At 51.4% G+C, this 20,494-nt stretch overlaps 5 protein-coding genes across 17 annotated transcripts; 3 read left to right on the plus strand and 2 right to left on the minus strand.

Moving 5' to 3' along the window:
• Positions 1-1,131: 1,131 nt before the first annotated feature.
• On the plus strand, positions 1,132-3,094 carry LOC310888229 (uncharacterized protein). Of its 3 annotated transcripts, none has more exons than XM_083814786.1 (3): positions 1,132-1,252; positions 1,728-1,835; positions 2,161-3,094. In XM_083814786.1, the coding sequence occupies exons 1-3, from the start codon at positions 1,219-1,221 to the stop codon at positions 3,090-3,092; spliced, it is 1,074 nt and encodes a 357-aa protein (XP_083670912.1). In that variant the 5' UTR covers positions 1,132-1,218; the 3' UTR covers positions 3,093-3,094. The 3 variants fall into 3 exon arrangements, with proteins under 3 accessions (XP_083670912.1, XP_083670913.1, XP_083670914.1); XM_083814787.1 differs by lacking the exon at positions 1,132-1,252 and adding an exon at positions 1,470-1,595; XM_083814788.1 differs by lacking the exon at positions 1,132-1,252 and adding an exon at positions 1,476-1,604.
• A 1,093-nt stretch (positions 3,095-4,187) lies between these two features.
• LOC310888209 (uncharacterized protein) lies at positions 4,188-9,495 on the plus strand. Of its 6 annotated transcripts, none has more exons than XM_083814728.1 (3): positions 4,188-4,327; positions 6,866-6,967; positions 7,109-9,495. In XM_083814728.1, exons 1-3 carry the CDS (start codon positions 4,324-4,326, stop codon positions 8,821-8,823), a joined length of 1,821 nt encoding a protein of 606 aa, XP_083670854.1. In that variant the 5' UTR covers positions 4,188-4,323; the 3' UTR covers positions 8,824-9,495. The 6 variants fall into 6 exon arrangements, with proteins under 6 accessions (XP_083670854.1, XP_083670855.1, XP_083670856.1 ...); XM_083814729.1 differs by having other exon boundaries at positions 7,142-9,495; XM_083814730.1 differs by having other exon boundaries at positions 7,145-9,495.
• A 154-nt stretch (positions 9,496-9,649) lies between these two features.
• Positions 9,650-13,688, minus strand: LOC310888220 (uncharacterized protein). 2 transcript variants are annotated; one of them, XM_083814768.1, is made up of 4 exons: positions 13,323-13,688; positions 12,651-12,740; positions 12,258-12,397; positions 9,650-12,153 (listed from the first exon to the last, which is right to left on the minus strand). In XM_083814768.1, the coding sequence occupies exons 3-4, from the start codon at positions 12,328-12,330 to the stop codon at positions 10,745-10,747; spliced, it is 1,482 nt and encodes a 493-aa protein (XP_083670894.1). In that variant the 5' UTR covers positions 12,331-12,397; positions 12,651-12,740; positions 13,323-13,688; the 3' UTR covers positions 9,650-10,744. The 2 variants fall into 2 exon arrangements, with proteins under 2 accessions (XP_083670894.1, XP_083670893.1); XM_083814767.1 differs by having other exon boundaries at positions 9,650-12,156.
• A 137-nt stretch (positions 13,689-13,825) lies between these two features.
• LOC310888225 (uncharacterized protein) lies at positions 13,826-16,232 on the minus strand. The gene is made up of 2 exons (XM_083814775.1): positions 16,100-16,232; positions 13,826-15,869 (listed from the first exon to the last, which is right to left on the minus strand). The coding sequence occupies exons 1-2, from the start codon at positions 16,173-16,175 to the stop codon at positions 14,614-14,616; spliced, it is 1,332 nt and encodes a 443-aa protein (XP_083670901.1). The 5' UTR covers positions 16,176-16,232; the 3' UTR covers positions 13,826-14,613.
• A 15-nt stretch (positions 16,233-16,247) lies between these two features.
• LOC310888228 (killer cell lectin-like receptor subfamily F member 1) lies at positions 16,248-20,415 on the plus strand (the record flags this gene model as incomplete). 5 transcript variants are annotated; one of them, XM_083814782.1, is made up of 6 exons in its annotated part: positions 16,248-16,941; positions 18,545-18,634; positions 18,760-18,906; positions 19,154-19,308; positions 19,707-19,819; positions 19,979-20,415. In XM_083814782.1, 6 exons carry the CDS (start codon positions 16,248-16,250, stop codon positions 20,100-20,102), a joined length of 1,323 nt encoding a protein of 440 aa, XP_083670908.1. In that variant the 3' UTR covers positions 20,103-20,415. The 5 variants fall into 5 exon arrangements, with proteins under 5 accessions (XP_083670908.1, XP_083670907.1, XP_083670909.1 ...); XM_083814783.1 differs by having other exon boundaries at positions 16,686-17,767; XM_083814785.1 differs by lacking the exon at positions 16,248-16,941 and adding an exon at positions 17,629-17,767 and having other exon boundaries at positions 18,421-18,634.
• Positions 20,416-20,494: the final 79 nt, after the last annotated feature.

A 20,494-nucleotide genomic window follows, 5' to 3' on the forward strand; every position in this document is an offset into this window, starting at 1 on the left:
GCCGCTGCAGTGCAGGTAATCGGCAGGGATGGGGGGCTACCGGGGAGGGTACGGCTCCCCCCGGGATGGGTACTCCCCCCTCCCCGTTCCTCCCTGGTCTGAGTACGACCCTTGTGGACCCCCCGGGGGCTGGATATGGGCTCCCCGACACGTCTCGGAGAGGATACGGATTCACTGCTGACTCCCTCCCGGTGTAAGTAAGGGACCCACGGCAGTCCCCCCCTGCACCCCTCGGACTGGCTACGACCACCAGCCTCCGTGCTGGGTATGAGCCCCCCAAAACCCCAGCATCCCTTGGACTCCGTGTGAGCCCCCCGCCGTGCATGAGGACAGCAGGGGACGTGTCCTCCCCTGGGCTCTGAGGTCCCCAAGGGGACAGGACAAAGGGACAGAGCTGGGTTGTCCTGACACTTGAACCTCCCCATCCCCTCCCCATTTTGCCCTCTTCTTCCCCACTCCCCACAAGCTTGCTGGTGTTGTAGGGCTGGCAGGGCCACTGCTGGGCTCATCCTAGATGTCCAAAACTCACAACGAAGCTCTAAATTTCAGCTTAGCACCCCAAAATGGGCATCTTTCTTTTTTCCTTTCTCCTTTTTCTCCTTTTTTTTTTTTTTCTCTTTCCTAGCACTGATGGGCTGCTGTGTCTTAAACCAGAATAGACAAATGTCCTGAAACATCAAAAATAAAAGTGATGGACACAATGAAACTGGCTCAGGTAGACAATTAGACAGAGGGATTTGGAGGGTTTGCTCTGGAGATGGGGCAGGAAGCAAAGAGAATGGAAGGAGAGATGATGTGCAGAAAACAAAACCAAACAAAACAAAACAAGAACCACAACATTTCTTCAGCGACAATGGTCATACACCAGAAAATCAGCCCTTTGGGGAAAGGAAACACCTGTTTTTTTGGGTACAAAAACTTTCAGATCCATGAGTCTCCTCCCAGGAGGACCAGCACATCCTCATTTTCTTGCCTGAATGCCCCACTGCTCTCCTTGGTTGCTTGGGAGGGGCTTGAGCTATTTTGCTTCTTTCCTTCCATTATTTATTTATGTATTTTTATTCTCCTTTTTGCATGGTGGGGTGGCATCCTCACATATTGAAGTGGGATTTCTTGCTGCTGCAGGAGCCCGTGACCTTCGAGGAGGTGGCCGTGTATTTCACCAAGGAGCAATGGGCCCTGCTCGACTCTGTGCAGAGGACTCTCTACGTGGATGTCATGCTGGAGAACTACAAGACCGTCACATCTCTGGGTAAGGAGTCCTGGCCCTTGGAGTGTTGGAGCTAAGAGCTCCTGGAACTTTGGCTCCTGGCCTATATGTTGCAGACAGTCTCAGTTTTGGGATGGCGTGAGCTCTGTGGCATTCAAGAGTTAGGCAGATCCTCTTGTTGATGTTCCTCCTGGGAGTCAGAGCGAGGATGAACATTAAGGCAAACCCCTTTCCTCTTCTCTTCCGTACTGTTTTCCAGGGAATGGAAATATCTGTCTACCCATGGGGCAACTTTTCCCCTTTTTCTGCACTATCTCCATCCCAAAGATTGGTTTCGGTCCAGGCAGGTCAAACATTTGATGGTAGAGGACTCACGTTCACGCAGGTAACCCAGGTGACCGTATCACCACTGTTCCCACTCCACATCCCTCAAGTCAGGAGAAAGTTCAGATTTCTTTCACTTCACAAATACTCCTAAATTCTCAAATCCCTCATGCCGTTATCTCCTCTGGGACAGGTTTTCCTGCTGCTGAGCCAGACTTGCTCACCCAGGAGGGAGGAGAACACTGGACCCCAAACCTTCAAGAAATGGAGAAAAAAGAAGTCCTGAGCAGCAGGCAGGAAGGTGAGGATGGGATGTAGTTGGCAAAGACCATGACTACCTACATCAGCACTTGCTATTATTTCCTATCAACCCCACATTAGGATTTTAGCCAAAATGTGGTGGATCCTACTATGAGATATAGTTCCACTGACCCTAACTGGAAATCAGAATGAATTTCCTCTCCACTGTCTTCCCAATCTTCCATCCCTGGGAAGTGATGGAAGCAGAATTTCAGCCAATTGTCCTGTCTGGTTAATTGGTGTCTCAGCTTTTCCTATACTTTCCCCTTAATGTTATTTCTACCTGGCCTAGGAAATAACCTGTCTGGCTTCTCTCTGTGTCACAGCACCTCCTGGGATGGACGGGGAGATGGAGGAGGAGAGTGCTGGAGACCAAGATGCTGAGCAAGCACGGAGGTGTGCAGTTACGTGGGTGATGCTTGAACACAGCGCCCGTGGGAGCCAGCAGGGTCTGCTAACATGGAAAACGGGGAGCAGGACACTTTGTGGAGCAGCTGATGCCAACCTTGGAAAAACCCCCATCCAGGAGGAGCCTTTGGAAAGGCCGCCTGAGCATGGGCAGGAGGGTGGCTGGAGCAGGGACTTGCTTATGCCTCCGAGAGACGTCATGGGAGAGAAACCTTTCAAGTGCCCGGAGTGTGGGAGAAGCTTCATGAGGAGCTCAGACCTCATCGTCCACCAGCGGACCCACACCGGGGAGAAACCCTACCAGTGCCCCGAGTGCGGGAGGTGCTTCAACAGGAGCTCCAGCCTTGTGACGCACCAGAGGGTGCACACGGGCGAGAAAATGTACAAGTGCCCCGAGTGTGCGAAAAGCTTTACACGGAGCTCAACGTTGACCGCGCACCAGAGGACCCACACAGGGGAAAAGCCCTACCAGTGCTGCGAGTGTGGGAAGAGCTTCAGCAAAAGGTCGAACCTTATTAAACATCAAAGGCAGCACACCGGAGAGAGACCATATCGATGCCCCGACTGTGGGAAGAGCTTCATACAGAGCTCAGACCTGATTGTCCACCAGCGAACGCACACAGGAGAAAAGCCCTACCAGTGTTCAGAGTGTGGGAAATGTTTCAGCGTGCGGTCGAAACTTATTCAACACCAGCGCGTGCACACGGGAGAGAAACCCTACACATGTGCTGAGTGCGGGAAGAGCTTTGGGCAGAGCTCGCACCTTTCCGTGCACCAGAAAACTCACAGAGGAGAAAAATCAGCACTCCAAGTGTGGAAGGTCATCCAGTGTGAGATCCTGCCTTGCTAAATAACGGAAACTGCGTGCAGGAGATGGATATATAGAATATCCGAGTGTGGGAGACGGTCTTTGCACCTAAACCTAGACAGAAGAACTTTTTGTGGCTGTGCTTGTGCCTACAAAAGCCCAGAAATCAGTCAGCAAATGTGAAGTTCCATTAAAAATGAACAGTCTGTGCACAAGAAGGACTATAAATACTTCAGAGGGTGGGTCAAGAAGGAAATTCAGTCGCTAAATGCAGTGTGTAGGGTGGATGGGCTCAGAAAGTGCAGTGGGTTTTGTACTACTTACACCGATGCCATGTTTAAATAGGCCAGTGTGACCCTAGGAAAACCAGGTCTCCAGAGGCACCTTCCAAACTCCTCATGACGTTCACGACGTTCATCAGATTCACAATGTTTGGCCGCTTGGCGCGTCTCCTCCCATGTCTGACCCCCTGGTACTTATCTTCTTCGAGGTAAATCCACGTTTCTGGCCTGTAATGCATGGAGGAATTGGCCTCCACTTTCAGGAACTGTACAAAGCCTCCCCAGGTCCAGCTGGGTCCTGGAAACAAGGCACATTTCGGATTGTGGCAGAGGAGATTGGGTTGAAGCACATCTTCTGGGGCACTAGTGTCTTTTCTGTCTGGGTTTCCTACAACTCCTGGCACTCATCCTCCCTGTGCTGCCTTCAGTCACCTGTATTCTCTATCCCCGCTCATCATTTAGGAGGTTGAGAAATTACTTGGTGGAGAAATTGAGAAGTCTTCATGTTTAGGCACCTTGCTCCCACTTGAGCCCATGTCCAAGCTGAAGCTCACGAAGTTAGAATTTTAGAATCACAGAATCATTTAGGTTGGAAAAGACCCTTAAGATCATCAAGTCCAACCATCCACCCAATGACCTACGTTGTCCACACACCACAGACCAGGCTTGGGGTGGAGTTTCCTGAAAGAAGGGGATCCAATGCTGGTTCTTAAGAGGTTAAGAGCACAATTTTTATATGGACAGACCAGACAAATCTGCCTACAAGGATGGATTTGATGACCTAGGAGCTCTCTTCCAACCTAATTTGGGGTCTGTGACTGTGTCCTGTTAGAAAGGAGACTATTTCCATCACTGAAGCCATGTCAGAAGGCAAGAGGTCTTCCTGTCCATGAGCCACTGAAACAACGACTCCACAAGGGAAGATCTCCAGAACATGAGCTTCTTGAGAGGTAGAAACCAGACCCGCTTCAGGACCTGCGAGCAGAAATGCAATGGGTACGTTTACAGAGCTGTTGTTTCTCAGAGAGCGAAGGCTGGGAGGGCTTTTCACAAGTTGCTATTCTTGGGCAAAAAAAATACGAAATGGGCTCCTACAAGTTCTCCAAGAACTTGTACTTGTTGTCCAAGTTCCTCTGCTCCAGCCATGGGGACAATGGGATACCCATGCAATGCAGAGGAAGGAGAGTCCACCACAATCCTTTCCAAACTGGGGGATTTGCTTCCACTGGGATAGAAAAAAAAAAAAAAAAAAAAACCTTTACCAGCACACACTTCAACTAAGGAGGACCTTTATGGGCATCCCCTGGGGTTGGTGGCAGATCAAGACTACGGGATTTTTTTGGAGGAGTGGGACACATAGGTGATGGTTGAATTGGACCACAGATAGAGCCTGAAAAGTTGGTCCTATTTTCTACTGTGCATTTTCCGTGGGGATCACAAAGACCTGGAGGACCCAGGAGTTTGCAAACAGGGACAAGGCAACTGCAGATCTCTCGTTATTAGGCTGTCGGGAAGGTCATCTGCTTTGTCCCCAAATCCTGAAGTCAAAACATAAATAAAATAAATAAGAAATATAAAAATAAAGACAAAAAAATATAATAAATACATTTAAGATAAAAATATAAAAGGCAAAAATAAAAATGTAGAAAAACAAAAGAGTAGAAACATGAAAAGCAGACATATAAAAAAGAAACGAAAATAAAAAGCAAAACACAAAAAGCAAAGAAAACCAAAAAAGGTTAAAAAAAGTAAAATAAAAAGTAGAAAGATTAAAAAGGAAATATGAAAAATAAAGTAAAAATATAAAAATATAAGAAGTAAAAGAATAAGAGGGTAAAAATTAAAAAGTAAAAAATAAAGTAGAAGAATAAAAGTATGACAAAAATAAAAATAAAAAAGTAAAAAAAATAAAACCCAAAAAGAATAAAAGTATAAAACTTAAAAAGTAAAAGAATAATGAAGTAAAAAGATACAATGTAAAATAATAAATGGATAAAAAAGTAAAAAGTAAAATTAAAGTATAAAATAAAAAGTATAAAATATAAAAAATGAAAATAAAATTAAATACGAAAAATGAAAATAAAATTAAATATAAAAATATAAATAAGAATAGAAAGTAGAAAAAGAAATATATACAAAATGAAAAATAAGAATAAAAGAAAAATAAAAGACAAATAAGAATAAAAACCGGAAAATAGAAATAAAAATGAAAAATAAAAAAGTAAAAAATAAAAATATACAGAACTGAAAAATAATTTAAAAAGTAAAAAATAGAATATAAAGAAATGCAAAAGAATTAAAAAGTAAAAGCTAAGAATATAAAGGAAGAACACGCTAAATATCAAAAGTAAACAAACACAAGTAAAAAGTAAAAAAATAAAAAAATACAAAATAAAAAAAGAAGCCCATAAAAAAGACCGCAATCCGTCCGGGAAGGAAGCGAGGCAGCAGCGAACAAAGGCCGCGGGGCCGGGAGGAGGCGAGGCCGGCAGCGGGGCCGCGAATCCCATCCGGGGCCGGCGGCGCCCCCCCCCCCCCCCCGGGACGGCTCCTCCCGGCCGCCGCCCCCCCGGGACGGGGCCGAGCCGGGGCCGGGGACCGAGGGCCGGGGACCGGGGCCGAGGCCGGGGCCGGAGCGGCGCGGGGCGGCGGCCCGGTAATGGGGGGGCCTGGGGGGGGGAAGCACCGGGATGGGGGAGCCGGGGGGGGTGGGGGGGGGCCGGGGTGCGGGGATCGGGCCCCGCGGTGCCAGCGCGGCGCTGCGGGGGGATGCGGTGAGGAGGGGGGGATTTGGTTGTGTTTGGGGCTGTTTGAGCGGTTATTTTTTACTTTTGTTCTTGGGCTTCGTTTGGTTTTTTTTTGTATTTTTCTCTTTCCTTCGTTCTTTTAAATTTTATTCCTCATTTTATTTTTTCTTTTCTATTTTTTCTTGTCTATATTTTTTTCTATTTTTATTTTTTCCTGTCTAGTATTATTTTTTCTTTTCTATTTTTATTTTTTTTCAGTTTTTATTTTTTCTTTTTTTACTTTTTATTTTCTATTTTTATTGTTTCCATTTTTATTTTATCTTTTCATTACTAATTTTATTGCTTGTTTTCTATTTCTTCTTTTTTATGTTCTTTTTAACTTTATTTCTAATTTTATTTCTAATCTTTTTTCTATTTTTATTTACTATTTCTATATTTCTTTTCTATTTTATTTCTAATTTTATTTCTAATTTTGTTCTTTCTTTTCCATTTTTCTATTTTTATTTTTATTTTTCCATTTTATCTGTAATTTCATTTCTAAATTTCTTTTCTTTTTCTTTTCTTTTTCATTTTATTTATAATTGTACTCTAATTATATTCTTAATTGCACTTTTACTGTATTTTTATTTTTTATTTTTTCTTCTTTTTCTCTTTTTCTCTTTATGTCTAATTTTATTTCTAATCTTATTTCCAATTGTACTTTTAATTTTATTTCTAATCTTATTTCCAATTGTATTTTTAATTTCATTTCTAATTTTGCTATGTTTTTGCCACTTTCAACCCACAGAGCAGAGCTTCCCTTTCCCGAAACCAGCTTGCATGGAGCAGCCTGGAGAGCTTCCAACCCTAGGGATGCAAGAAGAAAAAACCCCCGGAGACCCCCTTGGAGGTGAGGCACTGCCCCCCCCGGAAACCCCCCCCGGACCCCTGGGTTCACCCCCGGCCACGCCTCAGACTTGCTACATCTCAGCTCTTGCTCTCGGGCTTCTTTCGTCTCTCACCCCACTCCGTGACCTCGTTTCCCTTCCAGATTTAAGCCGTTTCTCTCGTTTGTGCCCCCCAGCAGGGTGCACCCCGAGGAGAGCAAGGGCTGAACCGAGCCCAACACGAGGACACGAGGAAGGAAGGGGAGATCCCAGCATTGCCACCGGCATCGCCACCGGCATCGCGGCCAGCAAACGGTCAGGGAGCGGCTCAGAGGGCACACGGCCGGAGGCAGCTCCCGAGGCCGAGAAGAGGCCGGGAGAAGGCAAGGCCGTGAAGGCTGCAGCTCATCTCATCCCTCGTGGAGGGGACGTGAAAATCCTCGACGGCTCCAAAGCCCGGCGCGGGGCCACCACCAGAGAGAAGAAGTACGCGTGCGAGGAGTGTGGGAGGAGGTTTGGCCAGAGCTCCAACCTCATCGTGCACCAGCGAATCCACACGGGAGAGAAGCCTTACAGGTGCCACGAGTGTGGGAAGTGCTTCAGGCAGAGCTCCAACCTCATCGTCCACCAGAAGACGCACGCCGGGGAGAAGCTTTACGAGTGCCCCAAGTGCCAGAAGTGCTTCCCGGACAGGTCGCTGCTCATCAGGCACAAGAGGATCCACGTGGGAGAAAAGCCCTTTAAATGCCAGCAGTGTGGGAAAAGCTTCATCCACCGATCAAGGCTTCTTGTCCACGAGAAGGTCCACACAGGAGACCAGCTCTACCAGTGCCCCCAGTGCGGGAAGTGCTTCGGGGACAAGCCCAAGTTGCTGCAGCACTGCCGGCGGCACGTGGGCGAGCGGCGCTACAAATGCTGCGAGTGCGGAGCGGAGTTCGGCCAGAGCTCTGACCTCAACCTCCACCAGAGGGTCCACGTGGAGGAGAAGCTCTACCAGTGCTCGACGTGCGAGAAGTGCTTCAAGGACAGGTCGACGCTCATCAGGCACGAGACAGTGCACACTGGGGAGAAGCCCTACAAGTGCCACGAGTGCGGGAAGAGGTTCACCAGGAGCTCCGATATCATCGTCCATCAACGGACGCACACCGGCGAGAAGCCCTTCGAGTGCCCGGAGTGTGGCAAGAGCTTCAGCCACAGGTCAAATCTTTTCCGGCACCAGAGGATGCACACGGGGGAGAAGCCCTACAAGTGTGAAGAGTGTGGGAAGCGATTCGGGCAGAGCTCGGAGCTCATCGTCCACCAGCGCACGCACACAGGGGAGAAGCCCTACCACTGCTCCGAGTGCGAGAAGTTCTTCCGGGGGAGATCAACGCTTTTCAGGCACGAGAGGCTGCACACGGGGATTAAACCCTACGAGTGCGCCGAGTGCGGGAAGAGCTTCGGGCAGAGTGGGGACCTGATCGCCCACCAGCGCTTCCACACCGGTGAGAAGCCCTACCAGTGCGGTGAGTGCGGGAAGTTTTTCAGCAACCGGTCGAGCCTCGTTCGGCACCAGAGGCTGCACGCTGGGGAGAAGCCCTACAAGTGCCACGAGTGCGGGAAGAGCTTCGGGCAGAGCTCGGACCTCATCGCCCACCAGCGCACGCACACGGGCGAGAAGCCCTACCCGTGCCCGGTGTGCGGGAAGAGCTTCAGCAGGAGGTCCAACCTCCTCGTGCACCAGCGAGTGCACGGAAGGGACAGGCTCTGCAAATGCCGGCAGTGCGGGAGAAGCTTCCAGCAGAACTCGCAGCTCGCCCTGCAGCAGAACTCTCCTCGGTGTCCCGAGTGCACAAAGTGGTTTGAAGAGGGGTCAAACCCTGGTGAACACCAGAGATAGCACTGGGGAGAAAAACTCTGTAAGCACCCAGAGTTCTGGATTGGGGCGAGACATCACATCGCAGATAAGAAAAATCAGTGCTTTGCCTAGGTATTGTTCAATCTTTCCACCTTTGCAGTCTTCAGGAAAAATTAAAAACACCACAAAACACACAAATGATCTAAAGTAGGCTGATGAGAGTAAATAATATAATAATTATTTTTTTTCCTAATTATTTCTTATTATTGAGTTTGCTTCAAGGGCTTGATGTGTGTTGATCCACTCACTCCCATCTCCCCCAGTCAAACCATCTTGTTCTGGGGTTCAGGCTGTCTGTCCAGTGCCTGGCTTCAAAGCCCTTAAATCCTGCGGTGTTCCCCAGGCTGGGGCATCCGCCCTGGGTGCCCATCAGCACCCCGAGATACTGTAGAAATCTGTCTTCCCGTGCACATCCTTCCCTCCCCACTATATGTATTTAACCTCAGTAATAATAATAATTAAAAAAAAAAGCCTTCTGTTCCTAATCTTATGTTTACCTTGTATTTTTCTGCTATTTAAATACCTGTATCTGGAATTGCTCCTGTGTGGCAGGAAGGGATTGCTGCTGTAAAAAAATGTGAGAGGGGAAACTGATGTTTGCAACCCTGCGTTCTGGAGGAAAACTGTCTAAAAACTGTCTATGGGGAAATCACACTTCCCCTGTGTTTTTTTGTTTTGTTTTGTTTTTGTTTTTCTTTCTTTCTGCGTGTATTCTTGCTCCTGAACTTGGGAGCTGCTCAGATTTGGTCAGAGAGATGGTCAAGAGTCTTTGGGGTGCTCAGATATTTCACGAAGAGGCTCTTTGGCCTCATCTTCCCTTTTCTCTTCACCATGTGCCAGGACCTAGCTCCCATTCCCTTCCCTCTCCTCATCACCTCCTTTCCTCCAAAAAATCCTAAAGCCACCCATGATGCCACCACAGCAAAGATCTGTGGGAGCACTACAGCTGTGTTATCACTGGGATGGTTGCTTCCACCTTCGCCTTTGACGTGGCCATCCCATAACTTTCTGACTTTAAATTAGTAATCTCTGATGCATTTAGACCCCAGATGGTCCACTGGAGCAGTGAATTTATCATTAGTAGCCAAATATATGAAAAAAAAACACATTAATATAGAAGGTTGGTTGGCTGGTCGGGTTGCGCGGCTGGTTTGGAGTTGTGTTAATAATGCCCTGGCTGCGAACCAGTGGTCATGGTGGTGTGGGTCTTGTCAACCCTAGGCCATAAAGGGGTTTCTGGTAAGTGCAGGCTCTGTGCCATCCCTGTAGGTGTCTCTCCATCAGCTGATAAGGTGACAGGATGGCCCCATCCAGCAATGGGACGCCTCACCCAATGCAAAAGGATGGGGTGGGCGCATCGGTGGCCAGTGGGTGTCACTGTGGCCATCCATGGCCTCAGATAGCATCTGGGGCTATGGGCTGGAGCCCAGCACAGGCTGTGCTTGTGGGATGACTGCATCCACCCTACAGATGCTTCTGGAGGCCCAGGATGCAGGCAGAAGGACCATGATAAGGACAAAAGTGGGAAGGGTGATGAGCAGAAGCCTGGCTAAGAGCTGGGCTGCACTGGGACAGGGGAAAGACCACCAGAAGAGCAGGAGCCATGCAGCGAATGCCAAGACCATTCGAGGTGCTTGCAATAATACACATCATTTAAGAAACCGTTTCACATTTTACTTTGGCCACCCTAAAACATACACAGAGGTTATTCCCCCCATCCTTGCAGACTCCGCTCTGGAACACCAAGATCCCACGCTTCTCATGATTCACAGGCTGTTCTCTTCCACGCCATCGCTTCTAGGATCTACTGAGATTTTTCTCCATTTTGCCTCTTTCCTCCAGGCATTTGCAGGGCTTTTCTCCTCCGTGTCACTACTGATGCTCAACAGTTCCACCAAAGCGCTTAGGTGCATCCTGAGCATACTCCAGCAGCGGCGTCCATCGGCCTGTCGGGGTGGACCAGATTCACCTGGAAGCTTTTCCCACCCCGCCGGTGTTTGCCAAGTCCGTGCACTCGCTGGTGCACGATGAGGTTGGATTTCCTGCCAAAACACTTCCCACATTGTTGGCACGGGTAGGGCTTCTCCCCGGTGTGGGTCGTCCGATGCTCGAGGAGATCCGTGCTCTGCGCGAAGCTCTTCTCACACTCGTGGCACTTGTAGGGCTTCTCGCCCGTGTGTTTCCGCTGATGCCTGACGAGGCTCGAGCTGTTGCAGAAGAAATTCCCGCACTCGCCGCACTTGTAGGGTTTTTCCCCCGTATGGAAGCGCTGGTGGACCACCAGGTCCGCGCTCAGCCCAAAGCTCTTCCCGCACTCGGAACACGTGTAGGGCCTCTCACCCGTGTGCTGCCTCTCGTGCCGCATGAGCGTGGTCCTGCCCTTGAAGCACTTCCCACACTCGGAGCAGCGGAAGGGCTTCTCGCCCGTGTGGGTCCGCTGATGGACCAGCAGATCCGTCCGGTGGCCAAAATTCTTCCCGCACTCTTGGCACCGGAAAGGTTTCTCCCCCGTGTGCCTCCTCTGGTGGGTGAAGAGGTTGGATTTGTGATTGAAGCTCTTCCCACACTCGGCGCAAGTGAAGGGTTTCTCCCCAGTGTGGATTCTCTGATGGACAGTCAGGTCCGATTTCCGAGCGAATCGCTTCTCGCACTCGTGACACTTGTACGGCTTCTCGCCAGTGTGCACCATCTCGTGCCTGAGGAGCGTGGATTTGTCCTTGAAGCGCTTTTCACACTGTGGGCACTTGTAGATTTTATCCGCCGCGTGAGTTTTCTGGTGCATCACCAGCTTGGTGCTGTGCCAAAACCTTTTCCCGCACTCGGAGCACATAAACGGCCTTTCCCCCGTGTGCGTTTTCTGGTGCTCAAGGAAATCGGGGTTATTCCCAAAGGTTTTCCTGCAATCACGGCACCGAAAAACCTTTTGCCCACTGTGCAGCCTCTGGTGCTTGGCGAGGTTCGACCTGTCGCTGAAGGGTTTCCCGCACGCGCAGCAGGCGTAGGGCTTTTCCCCGGTGTGCGTCCTCCTGTGCACGATGAGGTTGGAGTTGTGCCTGAAGCTTTTCCCACACTCCTTGCAGAAATATTTCTTCTCTTGAGCAAAGTTTTCAGCTGGGGGGTTGGGTTCCTCAAGGACTTTGCAGTGCGCGGCCACGCTTGCATCCTTCCCTGCGCAGCCGTTCAGCCTGCAGTCATTTGTGTCATCCGTTCTCTGCCGAAACCAATTTCCTCCTGAGTTTCCCGATGAGGAGCTGCTCATTTCGGGTCCTTCCCACCGGGGACCCTTTTCCACCTCGTTCTCCGTCCCACGTCCTGCTGGGTTATGGGAAGAAGCAAGCAGTGATGTTATTTCTAAGAAAAACGCCCCCAGGATGGGCTCGCAGGCTGGGACAGCCACGTGGGAGCACAGCTCTCACCTTGCTGAGGGTTTTCCAGGGTCTCCGTCTCACTTTGCTGAGCATCTTCCCATGTTCCTTCACCTCGCTCCATCCGCTCAGGTCCGTTTGGGTCCAAAACAGGGCTGGGATTCAGCCATGCTTCAGAAAAAGCTGCTGGTCTGGGGGGAGGAGGAGTAAAAGTGTGATAAAGCCTCGCACAAGAAAACTCACTGTAGCTAAGTGGGGAACTGGAAATTAAAGATCAGGGGAATGAAATAAAAATCAGGGGAATTAAATTATCCCAGAGGTGGGATTAGTGCTGAGAAGCAGTCAACACGGAGCAGGAGGGACACCGTTGGGCAACCCCACACTCAGGGCTGTGCCTGTGTGCTCGGAGCCCCCCATATCCCGAGCCCATCCTGGGGATCTCACCATCAATGTGATGCTTTTTCCGCTGATAGTGATGCTCCCTGGTCCTTCTGCCTGCTCTTCAAGCTGTAAAACAGGCCTAAGGAGGAAACTCTGAGCAAAATAAGTAAGAAAGTAAGTAATAGTAATATTATAATTAAGAATAAGAATGAGAATGAGAATGAGAATGAGAATAAGAATAAGAATAAAGGAGGAGGAGGAGAAGGAGGAAGAGAAGGAGGAGGAGGAGGAGAAGAAGAAGAAGAAGAAGAAGGAGGAGGAGGGGAAGGAGGAGGAGGAGGAGGAGGAGGAGGAGGAGGAGGAGAAGAAGAAGAAGAAGAAGAAGAAGAAGGAGGAGGGGAAGGAGGAGGAGGAGGAGGAGGAGGAGGAGGAGGAGGAGGAAGAGGAGAAGAAGAAAAAGAAGAAGAAAAAAATTTAAAAAAAGAAGAAATAAAAATAAAAAATTAAAAAAGAAGAAGGAGAGGGAGAAGAAAAAATAAAAAATAAAAAGAAGACAAAAAAATAAAAAAGAAGTAAAAAAAAAATAAAAATTAAAATAAAAATAAAAATAAAAATTAAAATTAAAATTAAAATTAAAATTAAAATTAAAATTAAAATAAATAAAGCCCAACCAACCAAATAAATAAATAAATAAAAATAATTACAAAATAAAAATATATATATAAAAAAAACGACCTTCAAACGGTTAGCGGGCAACTTCCCCCAACTCGCCGCCGCCTCAGGACGAGCTGGGGATCGCGACAGGCTCCGTAGCTCCGGGAGCGACTCCGAATCTGGCCCCAGCTCCGCTCCCGGGGTCGGGGGGGGGCCGGGCAGCTCCGGTCCCGCCCCGGGGCGGCTCCGCGCTGTTCCTGCCCCTTCCGTTGCCCTCCCCCGGGCGCTGCGGTCCTGCTGCTGCTGGTGTGGAGCGGGGGAGGGCAGTGGGGGCCTGGCCCTGTGCTCAGTGTGACCCACGGTCCTCCCCACTGTCACCCATGGGTGCGTTTCTTGGTCCCCATCCACTTGCTGTCACCCATGGGTGGGTGCATGGTCCACCCCATCCACCCACTGCCACCCACCCCCAGATGACCATCCACCCGCATGTAGTAACGACACGGAACCCACCAGCAAAAAATAAAATAAAATAAAATTAAAAAAAAAAAAGATTATTTATTGAATATTCAATATAAATTACCTCCTTTTGGGCCAAGAATATTTTTATTTTTTTGGCACTGAGACCTCAGTTCTCCCTTCGATCGGGCAGAGCAGATGCTCTCTGACACCCCTGGTGGAGCCCTTTTGATTTTCCCCACCCTAAAAACCTTGGAGGGAAGACGCTCCCTCGCATGTTCCTCTCTCATATTCTATCAATATAAATTTCCCATAGATTCTATCATACGCGCAGATAGCTAATAAGAAAATAAAATCTCCAACCCGTTTGGAAATCGAGGTTTAACGCCTCAGGGCAGGGTGTGCCCTCACTCTTGATTATTAATTATTGATTGCTGTTGATTATTGATTGATATTTTGAGCTTGATTTCTATTTTGAGCTGGGGCTTGGACGGAAGCAGGGGAGATTTCTCAGCAATTGCAAGCTAACCTTAAAAGATATAACAACAAGATGTTAACAAGGAAATGGGATAGGATGATAGAAGGGCTCTTGGTAGGGAACAGAGTTCAGATGAGGCTGTCAGGGGAGCAAAGTGAAGGTTGTTAAGCAAACTACACAATAATGTGCGGAATTAGCCTTTTTTCCATCACCAATGAACCCCTATTGTAGCATATCAACGACGCACCCACATCATAGCACTCCTTTTCTTCCCCTGAGTAGTCTCTGATGCAGAAAAAAAGGTGAATCTCACACGGGACAGCATCCCATGCTTTAAAACTCATCCAGTTTCTTCTTATTTAGTGTGATCCTGGGATGCGAGCTCTGGCCGAGCCGATTCTCCTACTGCAGGCACTTGGGAGGTTTTTGTCCTCTGTGTCATCGTTGCTGCTCAAGGATGCTCAAGGATTCCTCCTCGAGGGGTTTTGTGCACTCAGAACACGGGGACGAGCTGTCTCCTGTGGCGATGCTGGGGATTTGCTCCGGGGTCTTCCCACTTCTCGAGCAGCCTCCCGTCCTCCGTCCCCTGTGGCCTCGCTGGTGCACAAGGAGGCTGGATTTCCTGGTGAACCTCTTCCCGCACTCGGCGCACGGGTAGGGCTTCTCGCCCGTGTGCGTGCGCTGGTGGGCGATGAGGTCCGAGCTCTGCCCGAAGCTCTTCCCGCACTCATGGCACTTGTAGGGCTTCTCCCCCGAGTGCCATTTCTGGTGCTTGACGAGGCTGGATTTATTGCAGAAGAACTTCCCGCACTCGCCGCACTGGTAGGGCTTCTCGCCGGTGTGGAAGCGCTGGTGCGTGATAAGGTCCCCGCTCTGCCCAAAGCTCTTCCCACACTCAGAGCACTCATAGGGTTTCTCTCCCGTATGCAACCTCTCGTGCCTGAAGAGCCCGTACCTTCCCCTGAAGGACTTTTCACACTGGGAGCACTGGTAGGGCTTTTCCTCGGTGTGTGTGCGCTGGTGGATGGTGAGCTCCGACCTCCGGGCGAAGCTTTTCCCGCACTCATGGCATGCAAACGGCTTCTCCCCCGTGTGCACGATCCGGTGGGTGAAGAGGTTGGAGCGTTGGCTGAACCTCTTGCCGCACTCGGAGCACTCGAAGGGCTTCTCCCCCGTGTGGATCCGCTGGTGGACGACGATGTCGGAGCTCCTGGTGAACCTCTTCCCGCACTCGTGGCACTTGTAGGGCTTCTCCCCGGTGTGCACTCGCTCGTGCCTGATGAGCGTCGACCTGTCCTTGAAGAACTTCTCGCACGTCGAGCACTGGTAGGGCTTCTCTGCCATGTGGCTTTTCTGATGCGAGCTCAGGTCTGAGCTCTTCCCAAACTCCTTGCCACACTCTTGGCATTTGAAAGCCTCTTCCCCTCTGTGCAGCCGCTGATGGCAGATGAGCTCCGACCTCTCCTGGAAGCATTTCTTGCAGTGCGAACACTCGTAGAGACTTTCTTTTGCAAAGAGCTGCCCATCCCCGTCACAATGGGCGAATTCATTCCCCGCTTTCCTTGGCTCTATCCCATGAACTTTCCCACCGTTATCCCCTTCTGGTTTTGTCACCGTAGTTTCGCTCACTTTGCCTTCAGCTGGACCCTCCTGCTCCACGTGGTGACCTTCATCCTCCCTTCGCATCCTGTCTCCTGCAGGGTGACATGGATAACACGTTAGTTTTTGCCTTCGGATGGGATCACCATGACCAGGACATCAATAACCACTCCCAGGGGCCACAGATGAATATGGAAGCTGAATTACAGCGAGCCCCATTGCCAAAAGACACCGGGATGTGCCCCCACCCAGGACAATTCTCACCCTTGTGGGGTGAAATGTTGGAAACTCCCGGTGGCTCCTCTCCCACTCCCCAATTTCTCACCTTTTCGGCTGCTCCTGGTGCTGCCCAGCTCTCTCCCCAGAGGACCAGGTGCCACCAGCTCTCCCCCTTCTTCCATCCAGTCTCTTTTGGGGCCAGAAAGCCCTGTTTTGGGGGCAGACGCCCGGTTGCCAGCACTCCCTTCACCACAATGCTACGACCAAATCGCGAGTGGGTGACACTTCCCTGTGGGCTTATTTCCCACCAGCCTTTCCGTTTCTCCCCTTTCTCCAAACCCTGCAGCCCCCCAGGGCTGCAAATCTTCCTCTCCCTGGGGGGACCGGGATGCTCAGCCCGGTTTGGATCAGATCAGCCCTGTCCCGGCCGCAGGATCCCGGCTCCCAGCACATCCCTGGCCCCACAGCGCTGCTGGAAGCTCGGGGAAGCTGGTTGCTGGCCGGGATGCTGCACAGAGGCACAGGAAAAAGCCAAGGGGGATGAGGGGGGGGACAGTTCCGGCTGTGCAGAGAGAGCTTTTGGAGGGATTTGTGCTCAGCATCCCTCTCCCTTCTGCTCCCCTGCAGACAGGGAGAATCTGAGGATCAGCAAAATACGTTTTTTTTTTGGGGGGGGGAGGGGGTTAGGGGGGAGGAGGAAGGAAATGTGGAAAAAGCCTCTCTGTGTTGTGGATGTGCGTGCCGTGCCATGGCTGTGGTCGTCTGGTACACGGGATCCTGCTGCTGGAAATCTGGAGCCCTTGAGAGGTTTCACGGCAGAGCAAGCAGCGGCTGTTTCAGCCGGGACGTGCACGGGATGTGGCTCGGATCTGCTGCCATCCTTCAGCAAGGGGCCAGGGACTGCTTCATCCTGTGGTTTCGGGAGGGTTTCATCCGGCAGCCTGCAAGGTGAGGGGGCAGTTTATCCCCCTGCAGCTGTGTCCTGCTGCCCCTGCGCTCTTCTCCACCTCCAAGCACACTCCACATCCGTGCTTCTTTTTCAAGGCAACAAGATTTGGGATTGTGCTTGCTCATCCTTGCTCTGAGCTCCTTGAGGTTTGAAGTGTACAAGGTACAATGGTGGTACCCGTTCTCCCCTCTTATTTGCACCACTCGGGCTGGAAGTAAGTTAATTTATTTAATTTGTGCCCCAGGAGCGTGCCATCGAGGCACAGGAAGAAGGAAAAGCATCTCGGTGCCCCTTTTGCTCATGCTCAAACAACTCCATGAGGTCCTGGCTGCTCTTTGCTCCTGCCTCCCACGGGGCTGTGCAACGGGGTGCCGTGCCGTGGGGTGCTGTGCAGTGCGGTGAGGTGCTGGGCTGTGTAATGCACACCCAGCTTTGACAGTGGCTGTGTGCTCAGCGAGCTGCAAGGTGACACTTCAGGCCCCTGAGCTGCGCCGTCGGAGCATCCCCGTGCACAGACCCAAGCTCTGCACCAGGACCGGGACCTCTGCACCTCCCCATGGTGCTGCGCCCGGAGGAAGAGCATCACCAGCGTGGGTGTGGGCCAGGGCCACTGCCCCAAAGAACACAGCAGCGCTCGAGGCCTCATTTCCTTTGTGGCCGCGGCATCGTCGATGCCTTAGTGGAGAGCTGGAGGCTGCCTGGCGTGGTGGCTGCAGCCTTCATCACCGTGCCTCTGGGTGATGGAGGATGAGGAGGGCTACACCGTGCTGAAGTTTGGGGCAAAACGCAGCGCCCCACAGAGGCAGCAAGGCGGTGGGATGACAGGTGAGGCTGTGGGGTGGCGGAGGGGCTATGGCGTAGGGAGAGAGCAGCCGCTGGTGGCTCAAGACCATCAAAATTCTCCTCCAGCCTGGGGCTGGGGAGATGCGGGTCGGGCAAGGGGGCTTGGAAGATGGGCTTGGAAGGGGGCTTCGTTGGGAAGGGTCCCTCGGTTTAAGAGGGATGTGTGGGCTGGCAAATTGGTGGGGTTGAAGAGCAGAAAGCCCCGAGGAGCACCGCGTTTGGCTGGGTGATCCGAGCAAGCAGGAGGATGCTCCCACCACCCGCTGGGATGCAGAGCTGCCCACCCAGAAGCTCCCAACACTCCCAGGGCTCCCCAGACCTTTCCAAGTGCAGTTTTGGGGGGGGCGCAGGGTGGGCAAAGGGTAAGATGAAGTGGAACACAGCCACGCTGCACCCCAGGACATCTCCCAGTCCTTCATCTCCTCCCAGTTTCGTGTCGCTTCGCTCCGACCAGCATCAACACTGATGGAGCCGCACCATCCTTTGCAGGCTTGAAAATTCCCCCGTGCCCTACACAATTAATACAAACCCAGGACCCTATTTGCTTTCTCATGCAGCAGAGGCGAGGAAGGTTTTGTTTTTTTGTTTTTTTGTTTTTTTTTGTTTTTTTTGTTGTTTTTTTTTCCAAGCTGCAGCTTCCTGTTTGGCTGCAGTGCCATCGTGAGGCCGGATGGAGACACCGTGCCCCCCATCCCCTCTGCCCCATGCCACAACGGGGCTGTGAGGGTGGGCACAATCCAGGCTCGTCTCATCCCACAGGATTCCCTCGACGCCAGTACCTGGTCACCAGCACCGGATGGGCTTTGAGCACTGGTTTGGCTGTAGCGGTGATAACCTTGGGGCTAAGAGGTGAGTAGGGCACCGCTGAGCCACCCGTGAATTGCACCGGTACAGTGGCACCTGCGGGGACAGGGTGACCCTGGAAGACACCAGCAGTGATTTAGCAGTGTTTTTTTTTTTTTTTTTTTTGGCAGTCTGGCAATTGCAAGACTCGGGACAGTGCTACGCGACTCTCAACACATCAGCCACCGACACCGAAAACTGGGAGAATGGATGCAGAGGCTGCCTGGAGAGATTTCGGCTGCAGCTGAAGGCAGCCCTGTGCAACGCACCCAAGATGGGTAAGCCCGTGATCCTGGGGTAACCCTGGCCATCCGGGCCCGTTTCGGGGTGCAAAACCACTTAAGAGCGTGGCCCTATAATGCAAAAGATGCTCCAGGTCGCAGGGGTCTTCGCTGCAGCAAAATGCTGGAAGGAAAAAGGTTGTGCCCAAACCTGAGCTGTTCTTGGATCAAACAGCCCCGTGCCTTGGTCAGAATCCGGCCCGTGGAGGCTGGCTGCATCCTTAGGGCCCGCTTGTCCTTTCAGATGGCAGAGGGTGCCTGCTGTGTCCCCGGGACTGGTTGCAGCACGGGAACTGGTGTTACTGGGTGTCCCATGAGAGCCGGGACTGGCAGAGGAGCCGGGACGACTGCGCCCAAAAGGGCTCTGCCCTCTTCATCATCCGGAACCAGGAGCAGATGGTAAAGCAGGGGCTTGGCTTGGGGTGGGGGGCAGCTGGAAACCCCCAGCCCACACCCAGCATCTCCCTTGGGTTAATCATCCTTTTTGGGGAGGGGAGATGGGGAGCAAACAGCACCCATGTCCCCGCCATCCCAGCTCCCACCCTTGCCAGGAGCATTCCTGAACCCCCCCCCAGTACCCAAAAGGAGGGCAGCTGCACCCCAAAAGGCACAGGACACCCTAAAACAATCACAGAGAGGGCATCTGCCCCTTGCAATAGGGATGGGGAGACCCAAAGCAGCCTCACAAAGGGCATCCGCCCCCCCAAAAAAGGGATGGGGAGACCCAGAGCAGCCCCACAAAGGGCACCTGCTCCCCAAAAGGGGATCAGAGTCCTCCAACACCCCCTCCTATATAGCACGTGCTCCAGGATGTCACGCAGGGAAGGGGCTACGTCTGGATCGGGCTGGCGGTGACAGGGGCCAAAGGCACCTGGACGTGGCTGGACGGCTCCATGCTGGACACCAAGCAGTGAGTGCCCCGTCCCTTGGCTTTGTCCCCAAATCGCTGCATCCCTAAAAACTGGAGAACTCGGTCGGATCCTGCTCCTGGGGGAAAACCTCTAGGAGAAGCAGGGGGTTTTCTGTCCCCACCAGCCCCAGGACAGGGACCTTCTCCTTCCTCCTGCAGGTTCCGCATCTTGGGCTCGGCCACCAGCGGCAGCTGCGCCCTGATGAAAGGTTCCCAAATTCACTCCGAGGGCTGCAACGCTGAGTCCAGATGGGTCTGCGAGAAGGATGCTGTCTCCCTGTAGCCACCCCATGTCCAGTCTTGGGTCCCCAGGGCTTGGGGGGCAAACACCTGCCCCCCTCCTCTTCCTTGGCACCCAAGCAAAGGGTGAATGAGGAGGAATGCATTTCTACCCCAGCTCCTTTTGCTGGCTTGCAGCAGGGCACGGGGAAAGCCCAACTGCAGCCACGATCCTGATGGATAGGGACAACATTGCTGTCCTCCACAGGCTTGCAGGGGGAGAAAGGGGATTGATCCCAAAACCCCCAGAGCAGTGGTCATGAAGTTTGGTCCTTCCCAGAGCCCTAGATAACATTAAATACAGAAAGAAAATTCAATAGTTTGCCTTATTTTTTTCTTTAGATATATATAAGATGATCTCGTAGAAAATCTTACAGAAAGAAAATTCAATGGTTT

The sequence above is a fragment of the Anser anser genome (assembly GCF_964211835.1).
Source record: "Anser anser genome assembly, chromosome: 31".
Lineage (NCBI taxonomy): Eukaryota > Metazoa > Chordata > Aves > Anseriformes > Anatidae > Anser > Anser anser.